The 25,087-nt window shown below is 43.3% G+C and overlaps 1 protein-coding gene across 9 annotated transcripts in view; it reads left to right on the plus strand.

Annotated features, from left to right (window-relative positions):
* Positions 1-24,637, plus strand: part of EYA3 (EYA transcriptional coactivator and phosphatase 3) — a 121,260-nt gene extending 96,623 nt beyond the window's left edge. For 8 of the 9 annotated variants that reach the window (XM_074217959.1, XM_074217953.1, XM_074217951.1 and 5 more), the window contains 10 exons: positions 1,575-1,758; positions 4,065-4,204; positions 5,443-5,526; positions 9,312-9,401; positions 10,221-10,279; positions 11,354-11,514; positions 15,898-16,012; positions 17,712-17,833; positions 19,601-19,701; positions 21,303-24,637. In XM_074217959.1, coding sequence (XP_074074060.1) covers positions 1,575-1,758; positions 4,065-4,204; positions 5,443-5,526; positions 9,312-9,401; positions 10,221-10,279; positions 11,354-11,514; positions 15,898-16,012; positions 17,712-17,833; positions 19,601-19,701; positions 21,303-21,383 — 1,137 coding nt within the window. In that variant the 3' untranslated portion in view covers positions 21,384-24,637. Of the gene's footprint in view, positions 1-1,574; positions 1,759-4,064; positions 4,205-5,442; positions 5,527-9,311; positions 9,402-10,220; positions 10,280-11,353; positions 11,515-15,897; positions 16,013-17,711; positions 17,834-19,600; positions 19,702-21,302 lie in introns of those variants that run through there. The other variant, XM_074217958.1, reaches the window with a different exon arrangement.
* The last annotated feature ends 450 nt before the right edge of the window (positions 24,638-25,087 follow it).

The following is a 25,087-nucleotide window of genomic DNA, read 5'->3' on the forward strand; positions in this document are numbered from 1 at the left end:
GCCCTAGCAGTGGAGGAAAGGCCTCATCTACCTTGCAACTGTCCCTCTTCCCCCACTCCCCCGCTCTTTGATATCTCTAGCTCTTATCTCTCCCAACCTCTATCCCTACATTTCTACCACTCATTTAGTTAGTAAACATTTATTATACTCCTTCTGTGTGCTCAGCATTGTGTTAAGGACTGAGGATACAGAGAAAAGTCACCGATGGACCTTGCCTCCCAAGGACCTCATAGTGTAATGGGATAGGCAACATCCAAATAACCATGAACAGACACTGTCTAAAGGAACAATGGGAAGATAATGCACAGGGGGTGGCCCAGCATTCAGGGGGATTGAAAAAGGCTCCCTGTAGAAGACAGAGGGGAGAGGGACAGCCACTGAAGAGAAGAGGGGTTTGGTTTAAGAAGAAGCCAGGTCCTGACCCAGGGGTATTTGCCAGAATTCCACTGTGATGACCTGCCAGCACTTAAGGTTCTGTATTTCTTAAATTGAACTCTTCCATCTCCCCTTTCTCCCACAAACTCCTTTCACCATTGCTGTTCAGCTTGCCCCTGTCCCACATTAGAGTTGTCCTAGACTCCTTTCAGATCTGTGCTTAAGGTCTGGCCATTTACCAAGTTTTATCAATGGTTGCTCAGCAGTATTTTTCTGTTCATCATGTCCTCTTCCACTTCTGATGCCTTTACCTGACCCTGGTTGAGAACCTGCAGCATGGCACTCACAATAGGGAGATTGCTGGGCCTGGATTTAAGAAGGACATTGGTGCAAATGCTCCATCAGACTTTTGCTAGCTATGAGACCCTCAGTTTCCTCACCTAATCTCTCTCTCTCCCTCTCCTGATCATTTCTACACACATTAGTCGATGAATCTTCTGAAAGCAATGTGCTCATTGTGTCTCTCTCTCACTCTCCTACTTGCCTACAGGATCAGGTTCAAACCCCTCAATCATTAAAGGTCTCCTGCTGGCCAGCCCCCAACCAACTTTCCCAGGCCCTTGGTAAATAGTCTTTTCTACTCACTTTCTGAAAATGATCCAAGTGAGCATTGCTCTTCAGGTCTGGATCTACACGTTTGCTGGTGCACCTGCCCCACTTCCTCTTTCTTTACATGCCAGCCCTTCTCATCTCTCAAGACACAGTTCAGGTTTTCTTGCTTCTCTGAAGCCTTCCAGCGCCATCCCAACACTTTCTGATGACCCTTATTCTCTATGTATTGTCTTGTCTTGTTCACATCTCTGTGATCCAACCTGGAAGGGATAAGGGGGTGGGGGGCCTGTGTCTTATATGTGATTGTACCCCTGTCCCACATCTCCTGTCCAGTGCTTTGTCATAAATAGTTCAGGAAATGTAGACTCTTGTCTGTTAACCACATAATTGCTTATTTGACACTGACAAAAGTGACTGTGGAATTGTAGGAAACATCAAGGTTGAGTATTCCCACAGGAACTGGTATGATTAAAGCTTCATTTCAGATACTACTTCCACAACAGTTCCTCTGAAGAGTATCATTTTACAGTGGAGATACTGACATGAATGTTGTCTGTCCCTTCCTAATTCCCTTTTCTGGTCTCCAGGATTATCCCACATACACCATCCTTGGCCAGAGTCAGTACCAGGCATGCTACCCCAGCTCCAGCTTTGGGGTTACAGGCCAGAGCAACAGTGACCCTGAGAACTCCACATTAGCAGCAGCCACCTACCAGCCTGAGAAGCCTAGTGTTATGGTGCCTGCCCCAGCAGTACAGAGACTTTCCTCTGGTGAGTAAACCTCGTCACACCGAACCTGTCCTTTGAGGTCACTCCTTTTAACAGGTATTTCCTAATAATTGTGAGAGACTTTTTTTATTTATTCAGCACTAAGGCAATGCCACAGGTTGACTTTCTTCATTGGAATGTCACCCAAGTGTACCAGATGAATGTAAACTCTAACTCTTCTGGATCCTTTGCAAACAAGTCCCCCTGGGCTCCCTGCTCCCTTGCTGGGTTCATTGTGGTTTTACCAGACTCCCTGGAGGGACCTTCAGATTTCTGCTGTATGGAGCACAGGTCACATGAGCCTGTGTCTATGTGAGAGTTCCCTGGGCATCTGCGGAGCCCTGCGTTTCTATAGGCTGTCTGGGCACTTCTCTAATCAGTCCATTTGGGGTAGAAATGAAATGTTGTCCGAGCTTTGTGATGTGAAGCTGACAGGTATTTTCCTGGAGAAGAACGTGACTTAGGGAGGACATCCTAGCTATCTTCAAGTATCTAATGGCCCTTGTTTTATTGGACCCCAGGGGCAGAACCAGGAGCAGCAGGGGAATCACAGGGAGGCCACTCAGAGGAAAGTCCCCATGCCCAACATCGACTGGGTAGGGGAGTGGCTTGGGCACTCAGAGTGTCACATCCCTGTTGTGTGCCAAGGACTTGTAAAGGAGGAAATTCTTTGATTCAATAAGGATTTTAAATGTCAACTTTTTAAAATTTTTGTGTACTTAGATGTGCACTTTGCATTTGTATAGATTAAAAACTGAGGTCCAAAGACACCCAGGCATTATGTGACAAAAGCAGGATTCCTAAACACTATCCCCACAGTAGCATGCTGCCATCTGTACTGATCAGTATTCTCATATTGGCAACATGTCAAACAACACAAACTGGGCTGAGTGGAAAAGATACCAGAGGTATGAAGAGGAGTCACAGGCTATACACAGGGAGACAGAAAGAGCCTTGTGAGGTTGAGCCAGGTGCCCAGGAAGCAATACAGATGACATACGCTGCTGCCCACCAGAGAAAAGGAATCTGTGCTCCCTTAAGGAAAGGGCCATAGTTCAATAAGGAGACTGTCAGGAGCAGGAGTGAGTGGAGCATTGAGGTGAGGCAGAACTGATGCCAAGGCAGAGCAAGAGACCCATTTGGGAGTATAGGAAGGTTTGTGAAGGAGAGTAGTGGGGGGGTAGATTGGATGTAAACACAGAATTTAGGACTTTATTCTGTATGCAGAAGGCACAACTAGAGGAATTTGAGTAAGATTCATGTGATGTGCAAAATGGTGATCTTATCCAATAACCAAATACCAATCATTTCACTGATGCCTATTTATCACAGAATAATATATATGTAGCATCATATTTCTCTCTTCATTGGTGGATAGATTAATAAAACTTTATATTTATGCAGTTGAAGGAAATAAACCTTGCTTTTATATCTGTTTACACATAAAAATAATCCTCCCCATATATAAATCCTTAACAGTTTATTAGGGTTTCCTTTTATATACTTTTCTTTCCTTCATTCATTCACTGCTCTCATTGCTACAAGATGTTTCTGTCTTTTTCTCATATATAGATAGGAATTTTTTTCATAATTTATATATTGTTCTGGTTGTTTCCTTACCTTCACATTACTTTATACAAGTCTTTAAATTCATCAATTCCTCTTATTTTCATTTCATTTCAATATACAATAATTTGTTCAGTAATTCACTGTTGGATTAACTTTGTTAATAAATAACAATTGGCGACAATTTTTTTTTCAATCACAAACAGTTCTTCTAGTTATATATTTGAATGACCCATAATTTTTTTCCCCCCTCTTAGAAGCTAAGCTCCTTGAAGGAGGGACCTGCCTTGCTTCTGTTTCTATATGTTGTGTTTACCGCCCCCCCCCCCCCACTCCCCTAGCACTTAACAAAGTAAATGAAACAGAGAAAAGTTTGATTTAATAAATGCTCTTTATTCATTCAGGGAGGGATGCCTCTTTAGTTCTTCACAATGGTATACTCAATATATCAGTCAAATGACTAATGGGTCCTAGATTTGGGGTTGGGGGAGTGTTTTGGTTTCTTACTTTGAACTACCAGATGGTTTCCCAGAGGATTCTGCCAACTTGCAATTCTGTTTGACATATGTAAGTACTCTTTTGTTCTTAACACTACCCTCAACACTAATTGATTTCCCTTTGTCATATCCATCTTAAAGTCATCTTTCCTGATAGGTCTCTTGACCTCTGAGGGACAGACTCTCCCAACTGAGTTATTGATATCTTTGAGTTCAGGTTGCTGCATATCTTGGTCTCTGTTGTAGGAGACCCTTCTTCCAGTCCATCTCTATCCCGGGGTACACCAAGTAAGGACCCTGAAGAACAATCAAGAAAAAACACGCCTGCCAAGAACCGGGGAAAGAGGAGAGCTGATGCTGCACCTGCCCAAGACAGTGAGCTGGAAGTGTGTAAATCCCTTACTTTATGACTCTTCTTAATTTCTTCACTGTTCATGGTCATTACTTTAATGGCAAGGGAGAAAGAATGAGTGTGTGTTTATCTGCTGGAGAGAGGAGGAATACCCCCCCCCCCCATCCAAATCACAGTTCAGTGTTAGATGCTGGGTGGAAGTTAAGAAGTTTAAATAACACTGGTTAGAGCTCATATTTTGATGAAATATAACGGATAAAAGAATACAAATTAATATATAAGGACATAAGAAAAATGCAAAACCAAGTGGTGTATGAATTCTGATAAGAAGGCAAGTACTGACTAGAGAGGAAGAACACTAGGGAAGGCTTCATGAAGGAGGTGACATTTGAATCGAGTTTGAGAGATGGTTATGTACCTTCTTGGGGAAGTCTCACCAGAATTCCAAAGTGGATTTTCCAAAAAGAGCATGTCACATTTTTTCTCTTCAGCCATCTCCCAGATGAGCCCAGAGTCAGTAATTGATATAAACTGCCCAGTTGTGGGAGTTGTCTGTGGAACAATTACCAGATTGCAAAACCAGAGGGGGTCCAAGGCTACTTTGTGGTAATGAACTGGCATCACTATTAGGGAGTTTCAGCCAGAATGAGTGGATCAAGGTTTTTTGAGCCAGTATCTTTGGGACTACTACCTCATTGTTATTATGATTTTTATTTGGCTATTCCATGGTGTTAAATGTTCTCGAAATACTGAGTGGGCATTAAGCTCTGGAACAGCAGGTGTAGAGCCTCCCCTCCCCTCCCCTCCTCTCCCCTCCAGGCTTGGTTCCTGCAGAATGTAGTTCCACAACAAGGGAAACACTCTTGACACTTAGGGGAGAATACCAGTGATAGAGTGCAAAGATTGCTAGACAAAGGCTCAGTGGACCGCAGCAGCATCCTAGAGTTAGAGCCCAGCAAGTCCAATCCCATCATTTTACAGAGGAGAAAACTGAGGCCCTGGGAGTTGCCCAGAGTCACACAACCAGGACATGTCTGAGGGTCAGGGTTAAACCCAGATTTTCTTGACTCCAAACCCTGAATTGTTTCCACAGTACCACATTGCCTCTCATTAGGAGTCCCAATTGCCACAACATAACCTAAATGGCATCTGTTTCCATGTCTCTCCAAGGAGAGATTCTCAAGTGCCCTTCTTTAGTCTATAAATCCCATATGTCCTAGAATTGTAACCTGATTTGTCTGCTTTTATCTTTCCTGATTTCTTTGCCCCCAGCGGGTGTTTCTCTGGGACCTGGATGAAACCATCATCATCTTCCATTCTCTTCTCACAGGATCCTACGCCCAGAAGTATGGAAAGGTAAGTGTAGTCCATTCTTGGCTAGGTGGCGTAGTGGATAGAGCACTGACCCAGGAGTCAGAAGGACCTGAGTTCAAATGTGACACTTAATTGCCCAGCTGTGTGACCTTGGGTGTAGCACATTCTTTTTTAGCTCCACTCCCTCCCAGAAAAGGAAAAATTCAGCTGAGTAAGGAGTGGTCCATAGCTTAGACTTGTTCTTTTTTTCAAAAGAGCATTCTCAAAATTCAGAGTGTAAATTAAAACTATGCAATGTTTTCTTTTCTCTCTCTCCTTCACCTACAGTTTCCTGTTAACTTTTAAATAGTCTTCAGTCAGGGAGGAAACATCAGGCTGGATGATGTTGGTGTGGTAAAGATGGAAGTACAAGTCTAAGGTTAAAATCATAGAATATTCTTTAAAGTGAATGCTGAGGGGCAGCTAGGTGGCACTATGTATAGAACACCAGCCCTGGAGTCAAGAGGAACTGAGTTCAAATGTGGCCTTAGACACTTAATAATTATCTAGCTGTGTGGATTTGGACAAGCCACTTAACCTCATTTGCCTTGCCAAAAAAAAAAACCAAACCCTAAAAAAAATTTTAAAATAAAGTAAATGCTAAACCTGATGAGGTGTGAGTCAGGACATCAGGCACCAGAGTTCTGGATTTCAGGGATCACTGTGCCCAGGCTGCAGGTTCTATCTAGTCAAACAACTACCAAGCAGATCTATGTGCCCAGGAAATAGAACTCCCAGAAATTCCTCCATAGAATATAATTTAGGTTCCATTCATCTGTTCCATGTGCCTCGACTGATTATTGTGATCAGTGTTGATAAAAACAGATGTTTCTATGCTTCTTGTAGATTTGCATAGTAATTTATATTTATTACCTCTTTTGATATTCACAGCTCTGGATCTAAAGCTGGTTTTCTTTATGCTCATTTTACAGTTGAGACTGTGCCTAGAAAAGGTTAAATGGCTCGCCAGAGTCATGTAACTAAAAAAATCTTGTGAAGATGATTTTGAACTCAAGTCTTTTAAACTCCAGTTCCTGTGCACTATCTGCTGTGCTGCTTCTCCTTCACTGGAGATCAGAATAATCTTTCTCTAACTTTTAGTTTGCTCATCCACAATTCACAAATAATCATAATTGCATTGTCTACCTCAGCCTTGTTCAGAGAGTTAAGTCACATGAAATGACGTATCAAGATGTTTTGCAAACTAGAAAGTATTTTATGAATGTGAGCTCTTTTTACCATAATCAAAAGATAGCTAATCCGGCCTCAGAAACTTAATAATTACCTAGCTGTGTGGCCTTGGGCAAGCCACTTAACCCCATTGCCTGGCAAAAACTAAAGAAATAAAAAAGATAGCTAATATTGCAAGTGAAATATAGCAAAAAGGTAGACCAAGTTGTGGTTTTTTTTTTGTTTTTTTTTGTTTTTAGGTTTTTGCAAGGCAAACAGGGTTAAGTGGCTTGCCCAAGGCCACACAGCTAGGTAATTACTAACTGTCTGAGGCTGGATTTGAACCCAGGTACTCCTGACTCCAGGGCCAGTGCTTTATCCACTACGCCACCTAGCTGCTCCCAAGTTATATTTCTTTAAGCAAGATTATATTTTATTCACAGGATATAAAACCTGAGAATAAGATTGGTTAATAACTGTCTTAGTTTCCAAGCATAGACCCTGAGCAGAAAGATAGTTCCCATTTTATAGATTTAGGAGAGCACAAAATAGAGAACAAAGCAGAATGAGTGACATGGAGTTGAGGACAAGATAACTGGTTACATAGCTAAGGAATGGGGCATGAAATGTTCCGTTGGAAATGAGGGTCTAACAACATCCCTTTCCTTCCCTCCTGTAAGTAAGAAAAATTCTTTGTTTTAATCCACCTGCATGATAGTGACCCAAACTTATTTATATAGATGACCAGAGAGATGTCCTTAAAGGATAGCTTAGTAGTATAAAGATATTTCACACAACTCTTTTAAGGCAAGCCACATCATCCAAGGCTAGCAGAATTCCTTGGGGCAAGAATAAAAGTGATTAGAAAAAGACTGGATTTCTAAACTTAACCTATTATAGGTCAGTTTAGAGGCATAGAATCAAGGCTTAGACAATTACAGAATAAAACCAACTAACCATAAATAGGATCAATAAGAAAATTATATAGAATTCATTTTAATCTTCTCAATAATTTTATTAGAGCTATAATTAGCCATTTTTACACTTGCAGCAGAGAAAAATCAAAAATATTGTTAAGAGATCTTAGACCAAGGTGGTTAGGTGGAGCAGGAGTACCTGAGTTCAAATCCAGCCTCTGATACTTAATAATTGCGTAGCTGTGTGGCCTTGGGCAAGCCACTTACCCTCATTGCCTTGGAAAAACAAAACAAAACAACAAAAAAAGAGACCTTAGACCTAGGAACTCAAGGTTTCATCGTCTCTTGAGAGCAGAGATAGACCTTGTGTCACTGGAGGGTTCCTATATTTCTTGCAGAGAAGTAGGGATGAGCCTGTTTGGGGTAGATTCAGCTGGAATGGTTAATTCTTCTTGCTAATTAAGTTCTAGACTAACTAGTATCTTTCTGATGAAGGAATACAAATACTGTTGGCAACCTCTAAAATTTAACACCCTGGGAAAAGCCTCATCATCCCACTCTAGTTGTATCTCAATGTAATTGTAATCTCAATTATTCTGTAATTAAATCAGATTTTTTAAAGAATTGAACACTGACATAGTGTGCTTACAATAATGCCTCATCTAATATTATTGAATAAAGAAGTATGCCATATCAGTAAATCTTCCATGCAACTGAAATTTGCCCTTTTAAAGACCAAAATGTATCTCATTTTAATTAGTTTTCATTATATACCCACTTCCTTAAATAGTGTGCTAACATTACTACTTTCACTTTTCAGGAAGTCTGTGATTTCATTCCTAAAAGTGTTTTTCTACTGCCATAAATTCTATCCTTTTCACTCCTTAGTCTTCAAGAGTTGATATAACCAAAAATTTCATCACCTGGTGGCTGATTAAACTTAGCAAGACCTTTTGGTAAGAGTCCATTGTTCAGCCCATACCTGAAGGCTTTTCAACTGCCAGAGCTTATGCCCCACTAGCAAAATCAGTTTTTGGTCTACTCCACTCCAGAATATATCAGAGAGCTAGAACTATCCTTTGTTTCTGAGTCAGCAGAACCTCCAAATGATGGCCTGGCTTTAAATCTACAAGACAAAAAAAGGGTGAAGAGTTCCAGTTCTCTACAGATTTATTTATTAACCAATAGGAATCTGTTAACAGATAGATTTCCTCATATTTCCTCATCTTGTCTGTAACAGTCAGTGTAACAATAGTTAGTAAACACCCTTCTCTTCTTTGAGTCTTAGATTCAACATCTGTAAAATGGGGAAATTAATACTGGCAGTACCTAGACTGGGATGATGGTTAGGAAAGCTGTTTGAAACCCGTTAGGCTGCGTGAATCAGATGGTGTCATTCCCTTTAGTGCAGGGTTATGCATCCATTTATTCATACACTTACACATTCACATGCTGCAGTATTCATTGACTTGTACTGAACTGTTGTAAGGGACCAAGCCCAATGACGGAGAGAACCAGAGCATTAAGATCTTCATAGAGTTCTTGCTAAAACCAGACTTTACTTGTTTCTTAAGGTCCTATAATACACTTTAATATCATTCAGAGAAGAAGTTGCAGTGATTTATTGTTGCAGCATGTCCTCCTATAACTCCAGTTCTTCTTGTTGTGCCAAAGTTAAGATGTTCACCTCTTGTCTTGTAGGACCCAACAGTTGTGATTGGCTCAGGTCTAACCATGGAAGAGATGATTTTTGAGGTGGCTGACACACATCTATTTTTCAATGACTTGGAGGTAGGTTGGGGTTTTTAAACATCATTCTTCAGGACAGATTATAAAAGACCTAGAGGAGAAGAGCAGCTGCTCCTGGATACTGAGTATGACATGCTAGTGGGAAATAATGCTAACACATCACCACAAGAGTCTTTATCTGAGCTTTCTATTTGTTATGACCCTGACTCAGTTTCTCTAAGCTTGAGGTTCTTCCTGTGTCAGATGCAGAGGTTGGACTTTGATAGGGACTTTTCCAGTGCTTCTAAGACAGTCTAGCTAAACTATCCACCTTCATCAAAATCATCATAAATAAAGGGCAAATGAGTTCAACAGACATTTATGAATTGCCTATTACATGTTCACCTCTGTAAAATAAGGATTACAGGAAATAGAAAATAAGGGTATGGGCCTTGCCCTCAAGTTCTTTATAGTTTCCTAATGGGATGAGGCATACACTGAATTCTGGTGCAGAACAGAGCAAATGGATGGGATTCCAGGAGAGCTCCAAGGAAGGAAAGGCTTCTGACTCGGGAAGCACAGATGCTACGGCACACTTTTTATTTGTGGCGGTCTCTGCTGTTTGTGGTGGATCTATCCATCTGTTTGGAATCTTGAGGCACATGGATGCATGCCAGTGCCTTCGGGGTTTCAAGTTAGTTGCAGCAGCAGAGTCTTAAAGGTCAGAGGCAAACTGAAGGCTGGAGAATTTCTATCATCCCAGATGGACTGCCACAGTTCACTTTGACTAACCTGGTTCTCTGCCTGTCTCAGAAACGATTTCAACTGACAAGAACATTGACTCACTAGGCTAAAATACTTGGTGATTTGTTTTATTAACAGGAATGTGACCAAGTGCATGTAGAAGATGTGGCATCTGATGACAATGGGCAGGACTTAAGGTAAGAGAGAAACTATGATCTTGTTTCTTCTTTTTCATCACAAATTTTTTAGATGTCAGTCAGAAGAAAGTGTACTTTCACATTAGATTATCTTAATCTGAGCATGGCCAGTGCAGTGTTCTCAGCTCAGGCTGACTGGTAAGGCCTGCCCTATATTTTGGTGATGCCAGGAACCCTTGAGAGAAAAAGACAAAAATGGAGCTATAGTGAGGGTCAAATTATAGATTTTTAAAATTACAGATATTAAGTGGCCCCCTTCAATCAGCCTGCACCACTCAAATCACTCCAGACTAAGTCTGGACCAAGAGTCAGTCTAGTCCTGGCTTTTATCCCAGGCTGTGACCCAGGCTCTGGGCCACACTGACCTTATTCAACATGACTTTCTTACCTACCTCACGCAAGGGTCTTTAGAAAGAAACAACCTAACTTCTCAGGGTACTTTGTTTTGCCCTCTATCAGCCTTCATTGGCAAAAAGTTCTCTGCCTCTTTCCTTCTACTAATCTACTTGGTTCTAGTTGCTAATTGACAGATAGTCAGGTAATAGCTTTCTTATCATTCTTCATAGAGGAAGTAGTTTTCTCTTTGATATTCCCTCCTCTTGGCTTAACTTTTTTCTTGCTTGAGATTTCCTTTCCCAAATCCCATTTTTTCACCTTTTATAAGACTGGAAATTCCTCTTTTGTTTGCTTTTTTAAAGGAATTCATCCATAAGCCCCATTCTGTTTTTCCACATATTACATAATCAAATCCAATAACCCATCAAAAAGATCCATAGTTAGTTTGGCATGACTTGCTCACAATGAAGCTCTGTTCACATTCCTTTCAAGATGTTCCCCCTTCATCCCTTTAATGAGATATTGCAGAAGTTTTCCAGGTATCAAAGTCAAGGTCATTGACTTGTTATAAATGAACAGACTCTAGACTGTTCATTTAGATCATGGAAAAAATTCATTGAACCTTTAGAACTAGTAATAAAATGCCAGGAAAATCTGGAATCTCCAGGTAGTAGAGTTGTCTGATATCCAGTTGGAAGGATTTTAATCTCTTATTCTCTCATATTTTTTACCGTTCAGTAACTACAGTTTCTCAACGGATGGTTTCAGCGGCTCAGGAGGTAGTGGGAGTCACGGCTCTGCTGTGGGTGTGCAAGGGGGAGTGGACTGGATGAGGAAGCTGGCTTTCCGCTATCGAAAAGTGAGGGAGATCTATGACAAACACAAAAGCAACGTGGGTGGTGAGTGTGCAGGCTCGCCTGCCTTCCTGTTTCACCTGTTTTTTTTTTTTTTATTTTTTTTTTAGATTTTTCAAGGCAATGGGGTTAAGTGGCTTGCCCAAGGCCACACAGCTAGGTAATTATTAAGTGTCTGAGGCTGGATTTGAACTCAGGTCCTCCTGACTCCAAGACCAGTGCTCTATCCACTGCACCACCTAGCCGCCCCTCACCTGTTCATTTTTTACTATCTTTTCTTCTAAAAAGCATAGTTACTAAATGTCATTTTCTTGTTTGCAAAAGAAACCTTTTTTTAAAAGAAACTATTTAACTGTGTAATTCTGGTATGACCAGAGCCTCTGGAATGTGTTTCTCTTAATAGAAATTCTTTGTTTTTAACTCTTGGTATAATGATTTATTTTAAACTCTTAGTATGATGGTTTATTACCATCATAAATACTACAGAAGTTCTTTTCAATTTGTATGGCTATTATAAATTTTGTAAATGGTGTTTATAACTATCTTGTTCAAAATACTCTTGAAATCTCTGAAATGAAATATTAGTGATTATGAGGCTTCTGGCCCCTTGGTCTCTGACTTTTCATTTTCTGAGTATATCCACCAGCAACTAACACTATCTAGGAGATATTTTTTGCACATATTTCAGTAACTTTTTCAGCTCATCGACATAACTTTGCAGGTTCCACAACTGGTCTTTGAAAAAGAGGCTTTGGGGGGTGGCACAGTGGATAGAGCACCTGGAGTCAGGATAGTCAGGACAGAACCTGGAGTCAGGAGGACCTGAGTTCAAATCTAACCTCAGACACTTAATAATTACCTAGCTGTGTGGCCTTGGGCAAGTCACTCAACCCCATTGCCTTGCAAAAACCTAAAAAAAAAGAATAAAAAAGAAAGAAAAGGAGGTTTTTGAGTCTGCAGTTTGTTGATTAAGCTGCCATTCCTACATATTTAGAAGATTGTTCAAATTTGACTCTGCTTCTATTCATTGTGTGACCTTGGGCAAATCATTTCCTTTAAGACATCATTTCAATCCTTTGTCAAATGAGTGTTTGACTGGATTCCCTCATTCAATAGGCATTGAATAATATGTGTGTGTGTGTGTGTGTGTGTGTGTGCACACGCGCATGCATGCACGCATCCTACCATGCTGGACGCTGAGGAAGATAGTATGAGTGAGATCTCACCCTGCCCTAGTAGCTGTGCTAAGAAAAACTAGACTAAGCATTAGAATAGAATCACTCATGAGAGCTGTGTCCTACTAGGAGGTCTGGTGAAGAAAAGCTGGAGGAGAGAGAAGAGCAGTAGGGACAGCATCTTGGGAGGTGATATTTCAGTGGAATCTTAAAAGAATCAGTGAACATGAAGCAGCTCCTTGGTGCTGTCCCTGGGGAGAATAAAAAAGGGGAAAAAACAGCTTTTACTCTCAAGGAGCCTCCAGTCTAATGGAAGAGACATCCTGCAAGCAACTATATACAAAGAAGATGGGTCTAGAATAAGACAATGAGACTGAAGTGGATCAGGAAAGGCTTCTGGAGAAGGTGGGATTTGAGCTGAGACTCAAAGAAGCAGGGAGGTGGGGACCAGCCCAAGAAAACACCCTAAGTCAGAAGAGAGGCTGGTGAACAATGCCCAAGAGGCCCGCCAGGGCAGGGAGGCAGAAGAAGACTGGATACAAGGTTGGGCAGTCTGTGAAGGGCTTAGAACAGCCCCTAAGGACTTGGGATGCTGAGGGGGGGGGGTGTCTCTTTGCTTCTGCCTTTCACCATACAGGCAGCTGTTGGAGGGAAAGAGTCCCTTTCAGTGGAGCCAGTCGCTGGTTTCTGTAATTCTCTGGTTCCTTAAGGAGGCTCTTATAGTAGGTCTGCATCCCCCTCTGATTCCCCTATGTGAAAAGCTCACTCTTGCTCTCATCAGTCAATTTATGTTAGGAAATAGAGGTATTATTATTCAGTTAAATAAAGGCTTATGATGTGTTGACAGGCCTTGCACATTTAGAGACAAGAATGAAATAATCCCACACAGTCAGTAAATATTTTTTATGTGCCAGGTACTATGCCAAGCACTGGAGATGCAAATTACAAGGTGAACAAAAAAGAAAAGACAATCTCTGCTATCCAAAAGCTTACAGTTTAATGGGGGGGGGGGGGCACACAAAAAGAAGTTGTAAGGGTGGGGGGGCGAGACAAGTTAATAGCCCAGAGGCAGATGGAGAAAGCTAAAAGCTGTATAGCTGGTGGCACCTACCTTCAAACAAGAGCCACAAAGAATAAGCTAAGCAATGAACTGCAAAGTAATTTACAAAAGGAGATTAGGACTATCAGAGATCTGGGAGATGGGAGAAGACTTAGCTTGGGTTGATCCTTACAGATAGAGGTGGAGTCTAAGAGGGACTTGTAAGGAGGGACCTCATTTCAGGTACAGGAAACTGCCTATGCATATGCACAGAGTTAATAGATAGCATAGCAATTGAGAAATTGTTAGTAGTTCAGTTTGACCTAAGCATAAGAGCTCTTGAAGAAGTAACTGAAATAATAATCCTGAAAGGGAAGATGGAGCCAGACAGCAAGAGCCTGTCTGAGAAGCTTACTTTATTCCTAGAGACAGTGGGAAACCACTGAATACTACTGAGCAAGGAACTGGCATGGTCTGACCTGTGGCCTGTGAAATTGGAGGCAGGGAGACCAACAAGGGTCCTGAGAACTAGAATGGTGACTCTGTTGTTGGAAAGAAGAGGAGAGGTTGGAGACAAGCAGAGTTTGAACTAACAGTTTTGGAAAGCTGATTTTATGTTGTAGGTGAAAGGAAAAAATTGATATTAACTCCAAGTTTAAGAACCTGGGTGACTGGTAAAATGGAGGATTCTCTCAGGGAAATTAGAGAACTGCAAAGGACAGGCAGGTTTAGATGTGAGACATCTTTTTGTTGTGAGTTAAATTTTGAAGTGTCCCTGGTTGCAGGAATGAAATTCAAGAGAAGTGAGGAGTAGACTGGTAGATTTGGTAGTCATTGACATGGAGACTATGATTGAATTCTTAGGAGCTGATAGGATCACAGAAATTCTAGTTTGGTACCTACCCATGGAAAATGGGTGCAATATTGATCTTAGAAAAGAAAATAAGAAAGTTAGTGATCAAGTAGATAAAGAAAAGAGAATTAAGAAAGGACATGGTTTCAGAAAGTCAAGGAAGAAGAAAATCAGGAGGAGAGGCCAATGGTATCAGTACATAGTAAAAAATAAGGTCTGCTGTAATGACTTTAGTAATGATACCTACATATTATGATTCAAAGAGCCTGAGAAAGCCCTGTCGTCCAAAACACTTTTGCACACAGGTACCAAAAGTATTTGAAATTTTACTATCAATTCTTCTATGGTTGTAGCCATTCTTTTCTCAGTTAATCCTTTGAAAATGCAAACTGCCTTCCCCATCCTGATCAGTCACACTCTACCCCATCAGAAAAGAAAGTTTGGGAGAACTGGGTGCTCAGGGCAAGGATTGTGAGACTAAAGAGAACTGAAAAATTGCAGATTGAATTGGGGTTGAATATGAGGAGAGGAGTTTTACGCTGAAGATTATTCAGACTCTGTAGAATGAAACATTCATATGGTCTTAAAGCTAAAAGAATCAAAACCATCAGAGATGAGAAATACTTAAAACATAAGCAAATTATTAAAACACAGTGTTTCACAGAATCTGGAGACCCCGGAAAGGGAACTGCTTTGCCCAAGGTCATACAAGTTAAGTTAATGGCATAACTTGGACTAGAATTAGGTCTTTATCCCCTACTGCTGTGCTCATTGAACTCAATTGGGTGTCACCATTTCATGAATTACCTCCTGAATTTAGCACCAAGAAAAATGAACTTTATAAATAGACATCATAAGCTTTTGCATAAAAACTCCTATCCCTGTTCCCCTACAGTTCAATCTAGTAACTTCTTTTCCTAAGCCACCCCAAATCTGAGAGATTAGTGTATTTCACAAGCATCCTGTCTATTCTGCAAAAATATCCTAAAACATCTCCTAGATGGTCTGTTTGATGCTTAAATGTATTTCTTTAATATTCTGTGCTATCTGTAAGTTTGTAACACTATTTGGAAATCAGCAGGTCTGATTAGAAAAAAATAAATTCCTAGGGTTGAGTGGCATACTTAGATTGAATACTTAAATTGAAGTGCCCCACCATATAGAAAGTTACCTCTGCAAGGGAAGACTTTGGTTTTTTGGGGTGCTTCGCTCCTGCTCTTGACAAGAAGCATGTAATATGAGTTGAGGGCATTGACCAGGACAGTCTCATTGTGGGTCCCTGGCATTTCTGAGTTGGGGATACCTGATACCAGCCAAGATATAATGTCAGGAATTAGCTTTGTCTGGTTTTGTTTCCAAAGGCCTTCTCAGTCCCCAGAGAAAGGAAGCACTTCAGAGACTAAGAGCAGAAATCGAAGTCTTAACTGACTCCTGGCTGGGAACAGCACTAAAGTCTTTACTTCTCATCCAGTCCAGGTATGGAATTAATCTTTACAAGTAATAGTCTCAAAGCAAAGCCCTCCCACCCTTCCTCAGGTGGGCTAAGAAGTCAGGGAGGGAGGGGGAGAGGAGAAAGAGTCTGTGAGTCCTGGAGGGATGAGGGACAGTTTCCTAGAGGAAGTAGACATGCCGTGGGCTGACCTGGGGGAAGGCCATGGTCTGAAGAAGCAAACTTGGGGCAGGAAGTGGGATAGGGAGCTGTTATTTCTTATTCTGCCCTAAGAAGCTGATACATAAAAAGAGACTTGTTAATTCAGGGTCACAGCAAATGACAGCAACTGTGTCCATCCATACCCCAGCTGATGCTTTGGTGATTTTTTATTAAATATTGGCAGTCTTCACCCACTTCATATAGGCATGAGAATCCACACTCATGTCCTGGCCTTATTTTACTACCAGAATGTTCCCTTGAAATCAAATTAAGTTTGATCTAGTTAGAGTCCCCAATGAAGGGAACTTTTTTGGATCACTCTTTGTTTTTCTATTAAATTTAACAAGTTTGATGCCTAGCCATGACACTGTGGAGGATACAGCAGTACATGCATTCCTTAGGACACCCCCCCCCCCGCCTACAAATGTTTTGCATTCTTTTTGGGCAACCAAGCTTCCATACATATCAAACAGTCATAATGGTGGTATTTGCTCCTTGTCGTAGGTGTGTTTCCTCAGAGCAACTTTGTGGGTTGGGTAGTGAGGATTCTTTTATCCCCACTTTTTAGATGAAGCTACTAAGGCTCAACCATTAATCAGTCCTGGAGCTAAACCTTAGTGGTCCTGACCCTTACCTGCCTTAACTCTCCAAGTTCAGAAGGGAGCATCATTGCCTCAGGGGTTCATGTGGTAAAAATAGGAAATGGTAGTGGACACTCGGCCTGACCTGAGTCAGCTTCTGTATTAACCTTCTTTGAGAAGGATGGAGGAGACACGGTTCTCTGCAACATTGTGTCTGGTTAGATCTGGAATATACACTAAGTTCAAGTGTGTTGGGTAGGCCAGTAGAGTGTGAGGGGCTGAGAGAAACCTGCCAACCAAGGATCAGAAGACTTGGAGATGTTCATTCTGGAATAGAGAAGATTTAGGAGAAGACAGTGAAGAGCCATCAGAGAAAAGGAATTAGACAAGACTGGGACCAGAGTTGAAGTTAGCAAGAGGCAGGCTTGAGGTCAGTCTTTAAGAAACAAATAAATAGAGGTGTCTGTGCTTACTTGGGCTAAGTGACCTCACAGCAGCAGAGAGGATGGTGCTCCATGCCTAAGTGGAGGCCAAGGGATCATACATCAAGGATGTCTTAGGGGCTGGGGTAGAAAGAGCGATAAGCTTGATTCAGGTCAGGGCTTTCAACTTTAAATCCCAGCTTTTCCATTTACAAATTGTGTAATCTTGGGTAAGTCAACCACCTTCTCTGAGACTCTTCTCTTTTATACAGTGAACTCTCCACTTCCTGGTACCATGAGTAAAGCACTTTATCAACTCCAAAGCAACAGAGAGCTGTGTGATGGTATTATTTTGATGATGTTGTAGAGGAAATTCTTGCTTGAGGTGTATGTGGGTGCAGTCTCTTCTGCCATACTTCAGCTCTAGGATCTGGTTTCCCCTTAAGTCACCAACTATTGTCAGGACCTTGATGAGGCTACATATTTGGTTTTTGACTTGAATTTTCTCTCTCTTTCTCCAGAAAGAATTGTGTGAATGTCTTGATCACCACCACCCAGCTGGTGCCTGCTCTGGCTAAGGTCCTCCTGTATGGCCTGGGAGAAGTGTTCCCCATTGAGAACATCTACAGTGCTACGAAGATAGGTACTGAGCCAGCTTGTTCCCCATGGGCTTAGAAACTTTGGTTTCAAAGAAAGGACTTTTTTAACAGCAGCTAGGAGCTTGACTTTCTGTGTCTATTGCAAATGCTGTTTTTAGGAAACCTGCTTGCCTTTCTATCAGGAAAGTAGTGTTCTATATTAGAAAGATATGAGCTTGGAGCTCAGAGCTGGGAGAGCCTAGCTTTGAATCCCACAGCCAGCACCTAGTAACTGTATTACCAGAGGAAAATCACTTCATTTTTCTTTGCCTCAGTTTCCACATCCGTTCAGTGAGTTTACTAATGTTAATGGTGTCCCTTTTGCAGGGCTGTTCCAAGAAGTGAAGGAGATAACCATGTAGAAAGTACTATACACAGAGTACACTGGGGATGTACCCAATTCCACTTCCTGCCAGTGTGACCTAGGGCAGCACACCTAATCTGTCTGGTCCAAGATTTCTAGTCTATGAAATGAAGTTGAACCGGATTCCATTCAAGGCCCTTCTTCCCATCTTTCTTCTCTCTCTCTCTCTCTCTCTCTCTCTCTCTCTCTCTCTCTCTTTCTTCTACATCCATGATCAGATGACCTTAAAGATGACCTTTGAATTTCACTATTGAAATCAAAAGCATCATCATCCTCATTCTTAGGCCATAATTGTGACCTGGGGAGGTAGCAGGGTGACTTCACACCTCTGCCTGAGGGTCCCGGAAAGTTGAGGGCATTGCAATAATCTCATTTTTTCCAGTTGTACAGTGTTGTCACATGTTTTCTCTTATGTATTCTCAAAGTGGGAGGTATTTCTTTAGTTTGGTTGCAGTTAAATTATTGTTGGTAAACATAAATGAGCCATTTTACTTAGCAGGAGACAAATAAAGGAATTGAGGGACAAGCAGTGTGGCACAGCTACTAAGTGGTGGAGCCAAGACCTAAACTCAGGTCTTCTGACTTCAGACTCTGCTTCTCCATCTCCCACAAGGATAAATTGGGGAAACTGGGCCTGTCACTTAATAAAAGATGGCAGCCTGAGAAGGTATATCTTGAAGGAACTCTTAGCTTTTTCACCTCTTAGAACCTACCCATCAGAAATGTTAACTTGTTGTTGGTTGACATGTGCCCCCTGGATTAGTGGGGACAAGTTTAGGTGATACAGCACTTGCTCTTGTCCCTTGGCATAAGGAAGTGAGACAAAGCCAATGGGAAGTGGGACACTTCCTTAGCTAGGCTGTGCTTTGCAGTCAGGGCCAGGGCCTCAGTGCTGAGGTGAATATCGGAGGATAATGGGGCCCCCAGTGAGGTCAAGGCTGGCCTGCCTACCCACCCACCCCTCAGCACATTTGCCTTGGAACTGACTTAAACAGAAACTAATTGTTCCTGTGTAAGGGGAGAGGGAGTGCTGCCTGAAAATAGGAAAACCTAAATAGCCAGTCACTTGATGTAGGTGTGTGGGGGGGGTGAGATGAGGGGCTTCTTTGGGGGAGCTCAGGCCCAGCAGGGAAGCAGCTGGTTGCTTTCGACCCAAAACCAAACCAGCCCTCACCAGACATCTGTGAAGTTGTGTCAAGGAGTCATACATTTAGAAATTGAGCATGGCCCAAAGGCTGCAGGAGAGACCTGGGCTCTCAGGTCCAGGATTGTTACCATGGGGAAGTCACCATGTGGCAATAGGAAGCCACAGGGGAAGTTTGGCTGCACTAGGTTGCAAAGTGTCCCTCTCCCAGCCACAGAAGTGAGAGACAGAAGTCTCACCCCAAACTCTCCTTCTCCCCACTAGGTAAGGAAAGCTGCTTTGAGAGAATTGTGTCTCGATTTGGCAAGAAAGTTACATATGTAGTGATCGGAGATGGACGGGATGAGGAAATTGCAGCCAAACAGGTAACTTGGGGGAGAAGTCCACAACCTCCATGGTCCCTCTGACCCAGACCTGGAGATTCACCTCCTGAGAGGCCCCATGGTTCCCCTCCTCTCTTGTTGATCTTACTGGCATTCAGGTAAGGCTTGGAGGGGACATTGGAGGGGCCCTGTCGGCCATGTGCTTGGCCATATCATCCCCTTCATGACCTCTCCTTGCCCTTCTCTGCTTCCTCCTCATAGGATTCCTAGGTGGGGGAGAAAGTGAATAATGGTTTCTGTTCTCTTTGCCCCTTTCTTCTGCCAAGGGCAGCTGCTCTCCCAGTGAGCACCATCATGTCATGGGCAGCAGCACAGGTGCCATGCCCTTTCCCTACCTATGCCCTCCTTTCACCTGTTTGTCCTCATTCTTGTTTTGCTGGTCCTTTGAATCTCGTGGCTATGCAGTCCCAATAGCAATGGCCCTTTGCGTGCTTTTAACACATTATCCCTTTTAGGCTACTCTCATGTCATTTGTCAGACCTGTGAGGTGAGGAAGGCAAAGGTGATGTCCTTTGACAGAAGTCTGGGTGAGAGCAGAGGGTGCTGTGACTTTAAATTCTGGGTGACCGGGGCAGCTCAGTGATACAGTGGATAGAACACACTGGCCCTGGAATCAGGAGGAGCTGAGTTTAAATCTGCCCTCAGATACATAATTGCCTAGCTATCCTTGGGCAAGTCACTAACCCCATTGCCTTAAATAAAATAAAAGAAAAATTTTTAAAAAAATTCTGGGTGACCTGGGTCAAGTCCCTTAATCTCTCCAAGCCCGGGTTTTCCTGTAAAATGGACATTGAGATATGAAGTATGAGGAAGGGAGTGCTCAGCATTAGAAAAAGATGACCAGGAATGTAGTCTTCTAGAAGGAACCATATTCCTGAGAGGGACTTGAAAGATTTTGGGGGACTGATTGCTCAGCAAAATGGGTTGGAATGGGTCCTGCTGATGGCTCTAAATACAATTTCTGAGGACAGCTTGGAGGGGGAAGTACCAAGGCCTTGAGTGTCAGCAGGGACCTCGACTCCTTCCCAGGGGCAGACCAAGAAAGCTGCCTCTGCTGGTTCTGATGGTTACCATTATCAACAGTGAGGAGAACTGGCATGTAAGGTAGTGAGTTTCTCATCAGTGGAAATTTACCTCTTTCTCCTCCTTTCCCCCAAATGCGAAAGGAAAACAAAGTTTCTATTTCAGACTTATATAGGAAAGCAAAACAAGTTCTGGATTGGCTCTGTCTCCCAGAATTGTTTCCCATCTATCAGGGACAGTCAGAAATTAGGACCAGAAAGGACACTGATCATTTAATTTGCAGCCCCTCATTTTACAGAGAAAAGGACCCAATAAAGTTTCTCTTGTCTTCATTCTTCCAGATTTATCTGATTTGCTTTGTCTCTTTATTGAGGGTGGGTTGGATATGGATCTGATCTGCTAAAACTAGGGAGAAAAGAGGCCATCAGCACCATCACCTGTGGTCCAAATCTGGCAGGAGACTGGGAAAATTAGGAATGTCATCAGAATACAAGGGAAGCAGCCCGAGTGATGAAGCTCGTGGAGAGGGGTTGCATAACCAGGTTCCCCATCTCTTTCAGCACAACATGCCTTTCTGGAGGATCACAAACCACGGAGACCTTGTGTCGCTCCACCAAGCCCTGGAACTGGATTTCCTGTAAGGCTGGAGCTGAGCTGGCAGCCCCATGAGCCCTTCTCCCTCCCCACGGGAGCACTCTTCTCTCCTTGGGACAAGATGTGAGCCCAGCTGGAGCCCAGAGCAGGAAGGGACAGTTTGTTTTCTCCATGAGGGGGATCCATCCCAGGGCGCACCTGGTACAGAAGGAAGAGACAGATGGAGAGAACGGCAGTCTCATAGTAGCTACAGTGATTTAATTCTTCTCTTTTTGTTTTCTTTTTAAAAAGAAAAAAAATCCCTGAGGCAGAGTTGTGCTCAAATGTAGTGTGTGCTGGGAAAACACAGTGCTATTAACTTGTGGTCAATAGGTTAGAAGCAGAAAACTCTTGTGATCTCCGTCCTTTGTAGTCTATTTAGCTATTGAATTTATTCCCGGTGAATGGATGTGTTATTTTTATAGGTCAGGGTCTGGTCTCTGAAGCAGATTTTCTCTTTGTCCCTTCTTTATTAAATCAAAAGTCGGGGGCAGACGGACAGATTTTCTTGGAAAATAGGAATTGTCTCTGATCTCTATTACCTGTGTGCCAGGATCTTTTTCTGTTCTCTACCCTTAGGTCAGTGCTGCCTTCCCCCAAACTGTTCTGAACCATCTCTTGTTTGGGTCTGCCCCCTCCTGTGAGGTCTTTACTGCTGGGCGAGCCTAGTGTAGGACTTGGCCCTTAGGGAGATGTGTTGGGGACACCCACGTGTCTGCACTAAAAAGCCCCCCCACAAGTGACCTTCTGTCATTGTGACACCTAGTCTAAAAAAAAATGTTCTCTGTCCCCTGTGCCTCCCTTGCCAAACTTAGGTGAAATCACCTTGGATTCCTCGCCTGCCTTCCCTGCCCCTCCCACCCCTCCCACCCCAACACTCAGTTCTCCAGGCATCTCAGCTGCTGGGCCGGGCCAGAGAAACCAAAGAGAAGGCCCCGTTCCTCTTTGCACATTTCCCATCACTATGGTGCCCTACTGCCTGCTCCTTTTCCCTCTCCCCTTCCCCAACTCTTTTCTTGTAGCTGGCAGGTTGAAGTTGTTCTCCAAGCCAGGCCTCCAACCTCTCTTTAGGCTCTGCCCACACCTCTAGGGTGAGCCTGTCTTTGTGACCTATGAGGGATCCACCTCTTCCTCCAACAGCCGTGGGGACATAGCCCAGGCTCCTTTGTCCTGTGTAGAAGATGCTGCTGAGCCCTGGGTGCTGTGTGGACCCTTGAACCAGAGGCAAAGAATCGGTCTCTCCAGTGTCAGCCCCGACTCCCATGAACTCACATTTGCTATCCTCGGCTAAGCAGAGAATCCCAGGTCTGAATGGTAGAGGAGCTGCAGCATTTTGAGCTGTTGGTGGGACCTGGTTTTCCATTGGCTCCATTTGAAATGTCATCTTTGGGGCTCCCTCTGTCAGTCTGGAGGCCCTGGGAAATGCCAAACCTGAGGACCACTCTCCATGGCAGCAGCCTCCATCTGCCTCCTGAACAACTCTAGCCTCAGCCATCCTCACCCAGGGCCTCTTGTCAGAGAAAGCCATGGCTGGGGGCTTCTGAAGGCTCTGCCTCTCTTCAGGAGGACTGTACTTTGCCTCCCAGAGAGAAGAGCTGGGCCTTGCCTGAGGTCACCTTAGGCCACTGATGCCCAAGGAACTGCTCTTTCCTCATTCCTTAGAGTTGGCAGAAGGATCTCCCGATACCCCTCTTTGACTTGCAGAGCAACATCAGGAAGATGAGCCTCTCTTCTCTCTTGACTCCAGGCTTCTCTTATCCTACGCCGGAGGATGCTGTACCATGGACTGGGCAAGAATTGTCGAGGGTTTCACCCTTCAGCTTCCCACATGTCACCCCATAGAAAGTTCTCCACTTCTGGGACCTTGGGTGCCTAGAAGCCTGGTTTTTTCCCCTCTGGGACAGGGGCTGAGCCCATTCCTGCTGGTTGCAGGTTGTTTCCAGATGAACTCTGACTTTGCCAAGGGAGAAAGCTCTCCCAAGTTAAACACCCTGGAAGGCAAGCAGGTTACTCCTTGGCCCCCACCTCCAAGGGGAGGCCAGAAGGAATCTTACCAGTTTTCAGTGTTCTCCCTCCACAGTGCGTGTGCGTGTACACACACACACACATACACATACACACCACCCCCCACCCCCTTGGGATCGTTGGAATGGAGAGGACTGTATGTTGGGCTGAGCCTGATAAAAATGGAGCTGAGGAATGCTATGAATCCTTTAGTTTCCAAGAAAGTCGCCTCATGAAACATGCCTGAAATTCTTTTATATTGGAGACAATCCCCTTGAAATTAGCCAAGTGATTAACACTTGCACCTGCCATTGGTTCCTGTAAAATGGGTCCAACAAATTCCCCCAGTGATAATCCCCAGGGTCATAGGAAGGCTTCACTTTCGAATGTAGAACTGACTGTGCCTTAGTGTCACCATGTCCAGAGCACTGACAGGGCAAGTCTGCGTGTCCATAAAATGGCCCCCAGGCCAGCCCATCAGCCCACTGAGGGTTCATCTACACTCTGTGTATTTTTTCATTGGGTTTTTTCCTGCATTCTTTGCCAAGGGGCAGGAGTGGATCCGTGAGCAGAGCTGCCATCTTTACTGCAGGTACTGTTTCCTCCAAGGCCTGGTTCACTGAAGGTTTAGGTTGGCAGCAGATTGCATTTGAGTGGAAATACTGTTCCAATCCCTGTCTATCTCCCACCAGCCAGTGACCATATGGATGCTGCCAATGTCTGGCGAGAGCTGCAGGGTGCAGACTATGCACAAACAGGACTGCCCCCCTTTCCGGGAAGATGGGCAGAGGGTCACAGCTGGCTCTGGGAAGGGCAGTCCCATTTTGAACTTCCAAGCTCCTGAAACAGGTTTCATTTCTTACCATTCCTTGTTTCATTATTCATTCAGAGAAACTAGATTTGAATCCTATGAGGTCTCAAGCCACAGGAGAGAAATTGGCCTGGCCTGACCCTGTGTGTTCTCAGCAGCAATGGTCCAGTCCTCTCTTTGCTCCCTCTCAGAAAGAAGACTGGAAAGCAAAACTTCTTGGCTAGTCCCTAAATGCACTGACTAGAACTATCCTCTTAAGGACCGATTCTGTTCAAAACTGGATTTTCCCCTCTGGACTTTAGATGCCTCAAAGCAGAAATAAACATTGGATTTGGAATATTTATGTGACCGAGGGCATTCGTGGCTGTAGATTCCTTGACCATAATGTTATATGTAATGGGAACTATCTTATAAACTTGAAAAAAAATAAAGTTTTTATTTTCTATACGATTGACTATTGTCCTTCTAAAGGGATGCTCAAGCATTGGGACACAGTTGACTGCCAGGTACAGCCAGGGCAGAAGGAAAGTCACTGTCATCTCTATCCTTCCTAGGAAATGGATTTGAGGGGGCTTTGTCTCACCCTCTAACCCCTCAATAGCCTCACTCAGTCCTTAAGACCATAGAGGAAGGGCAAGAATTGGGTCCATTTGATGAATGACAAAAATGGAACCCCAAGGAGTTAAATGACTCACCTAGGATCACACAGCTAATTAATGGTGGGGCCCAAATACATTGGTCAATAATGGGGAATTTGTTTAGTTATTAAGGGAGAATTTAAAACCCAGCAAGGCTCTTCCCCTCAAAGGACAGCTAGGATTAAAGTTGGCACAGGGAGCTCTCCTCAGGGCAAGGTGAGAAGGGCAACCCTTCCAGGTATTTTGACTTTTTCTGCCT

This window comes from Macrotis lagotis, chromosome 1 (assembly GCF_037893015.1).
Source record: "Macrotis lagotis isolate mMagLag1 chromosome 1, bilby.v1.9.chrom.fasta, whole genome shotgun sequence".
Lineage (NCBI taxonomy): Eukaryota > Metazoa > Chordata > Mammalia > Peramelemorphia > Peramelidae > Macrotis > Macrotis lagotis.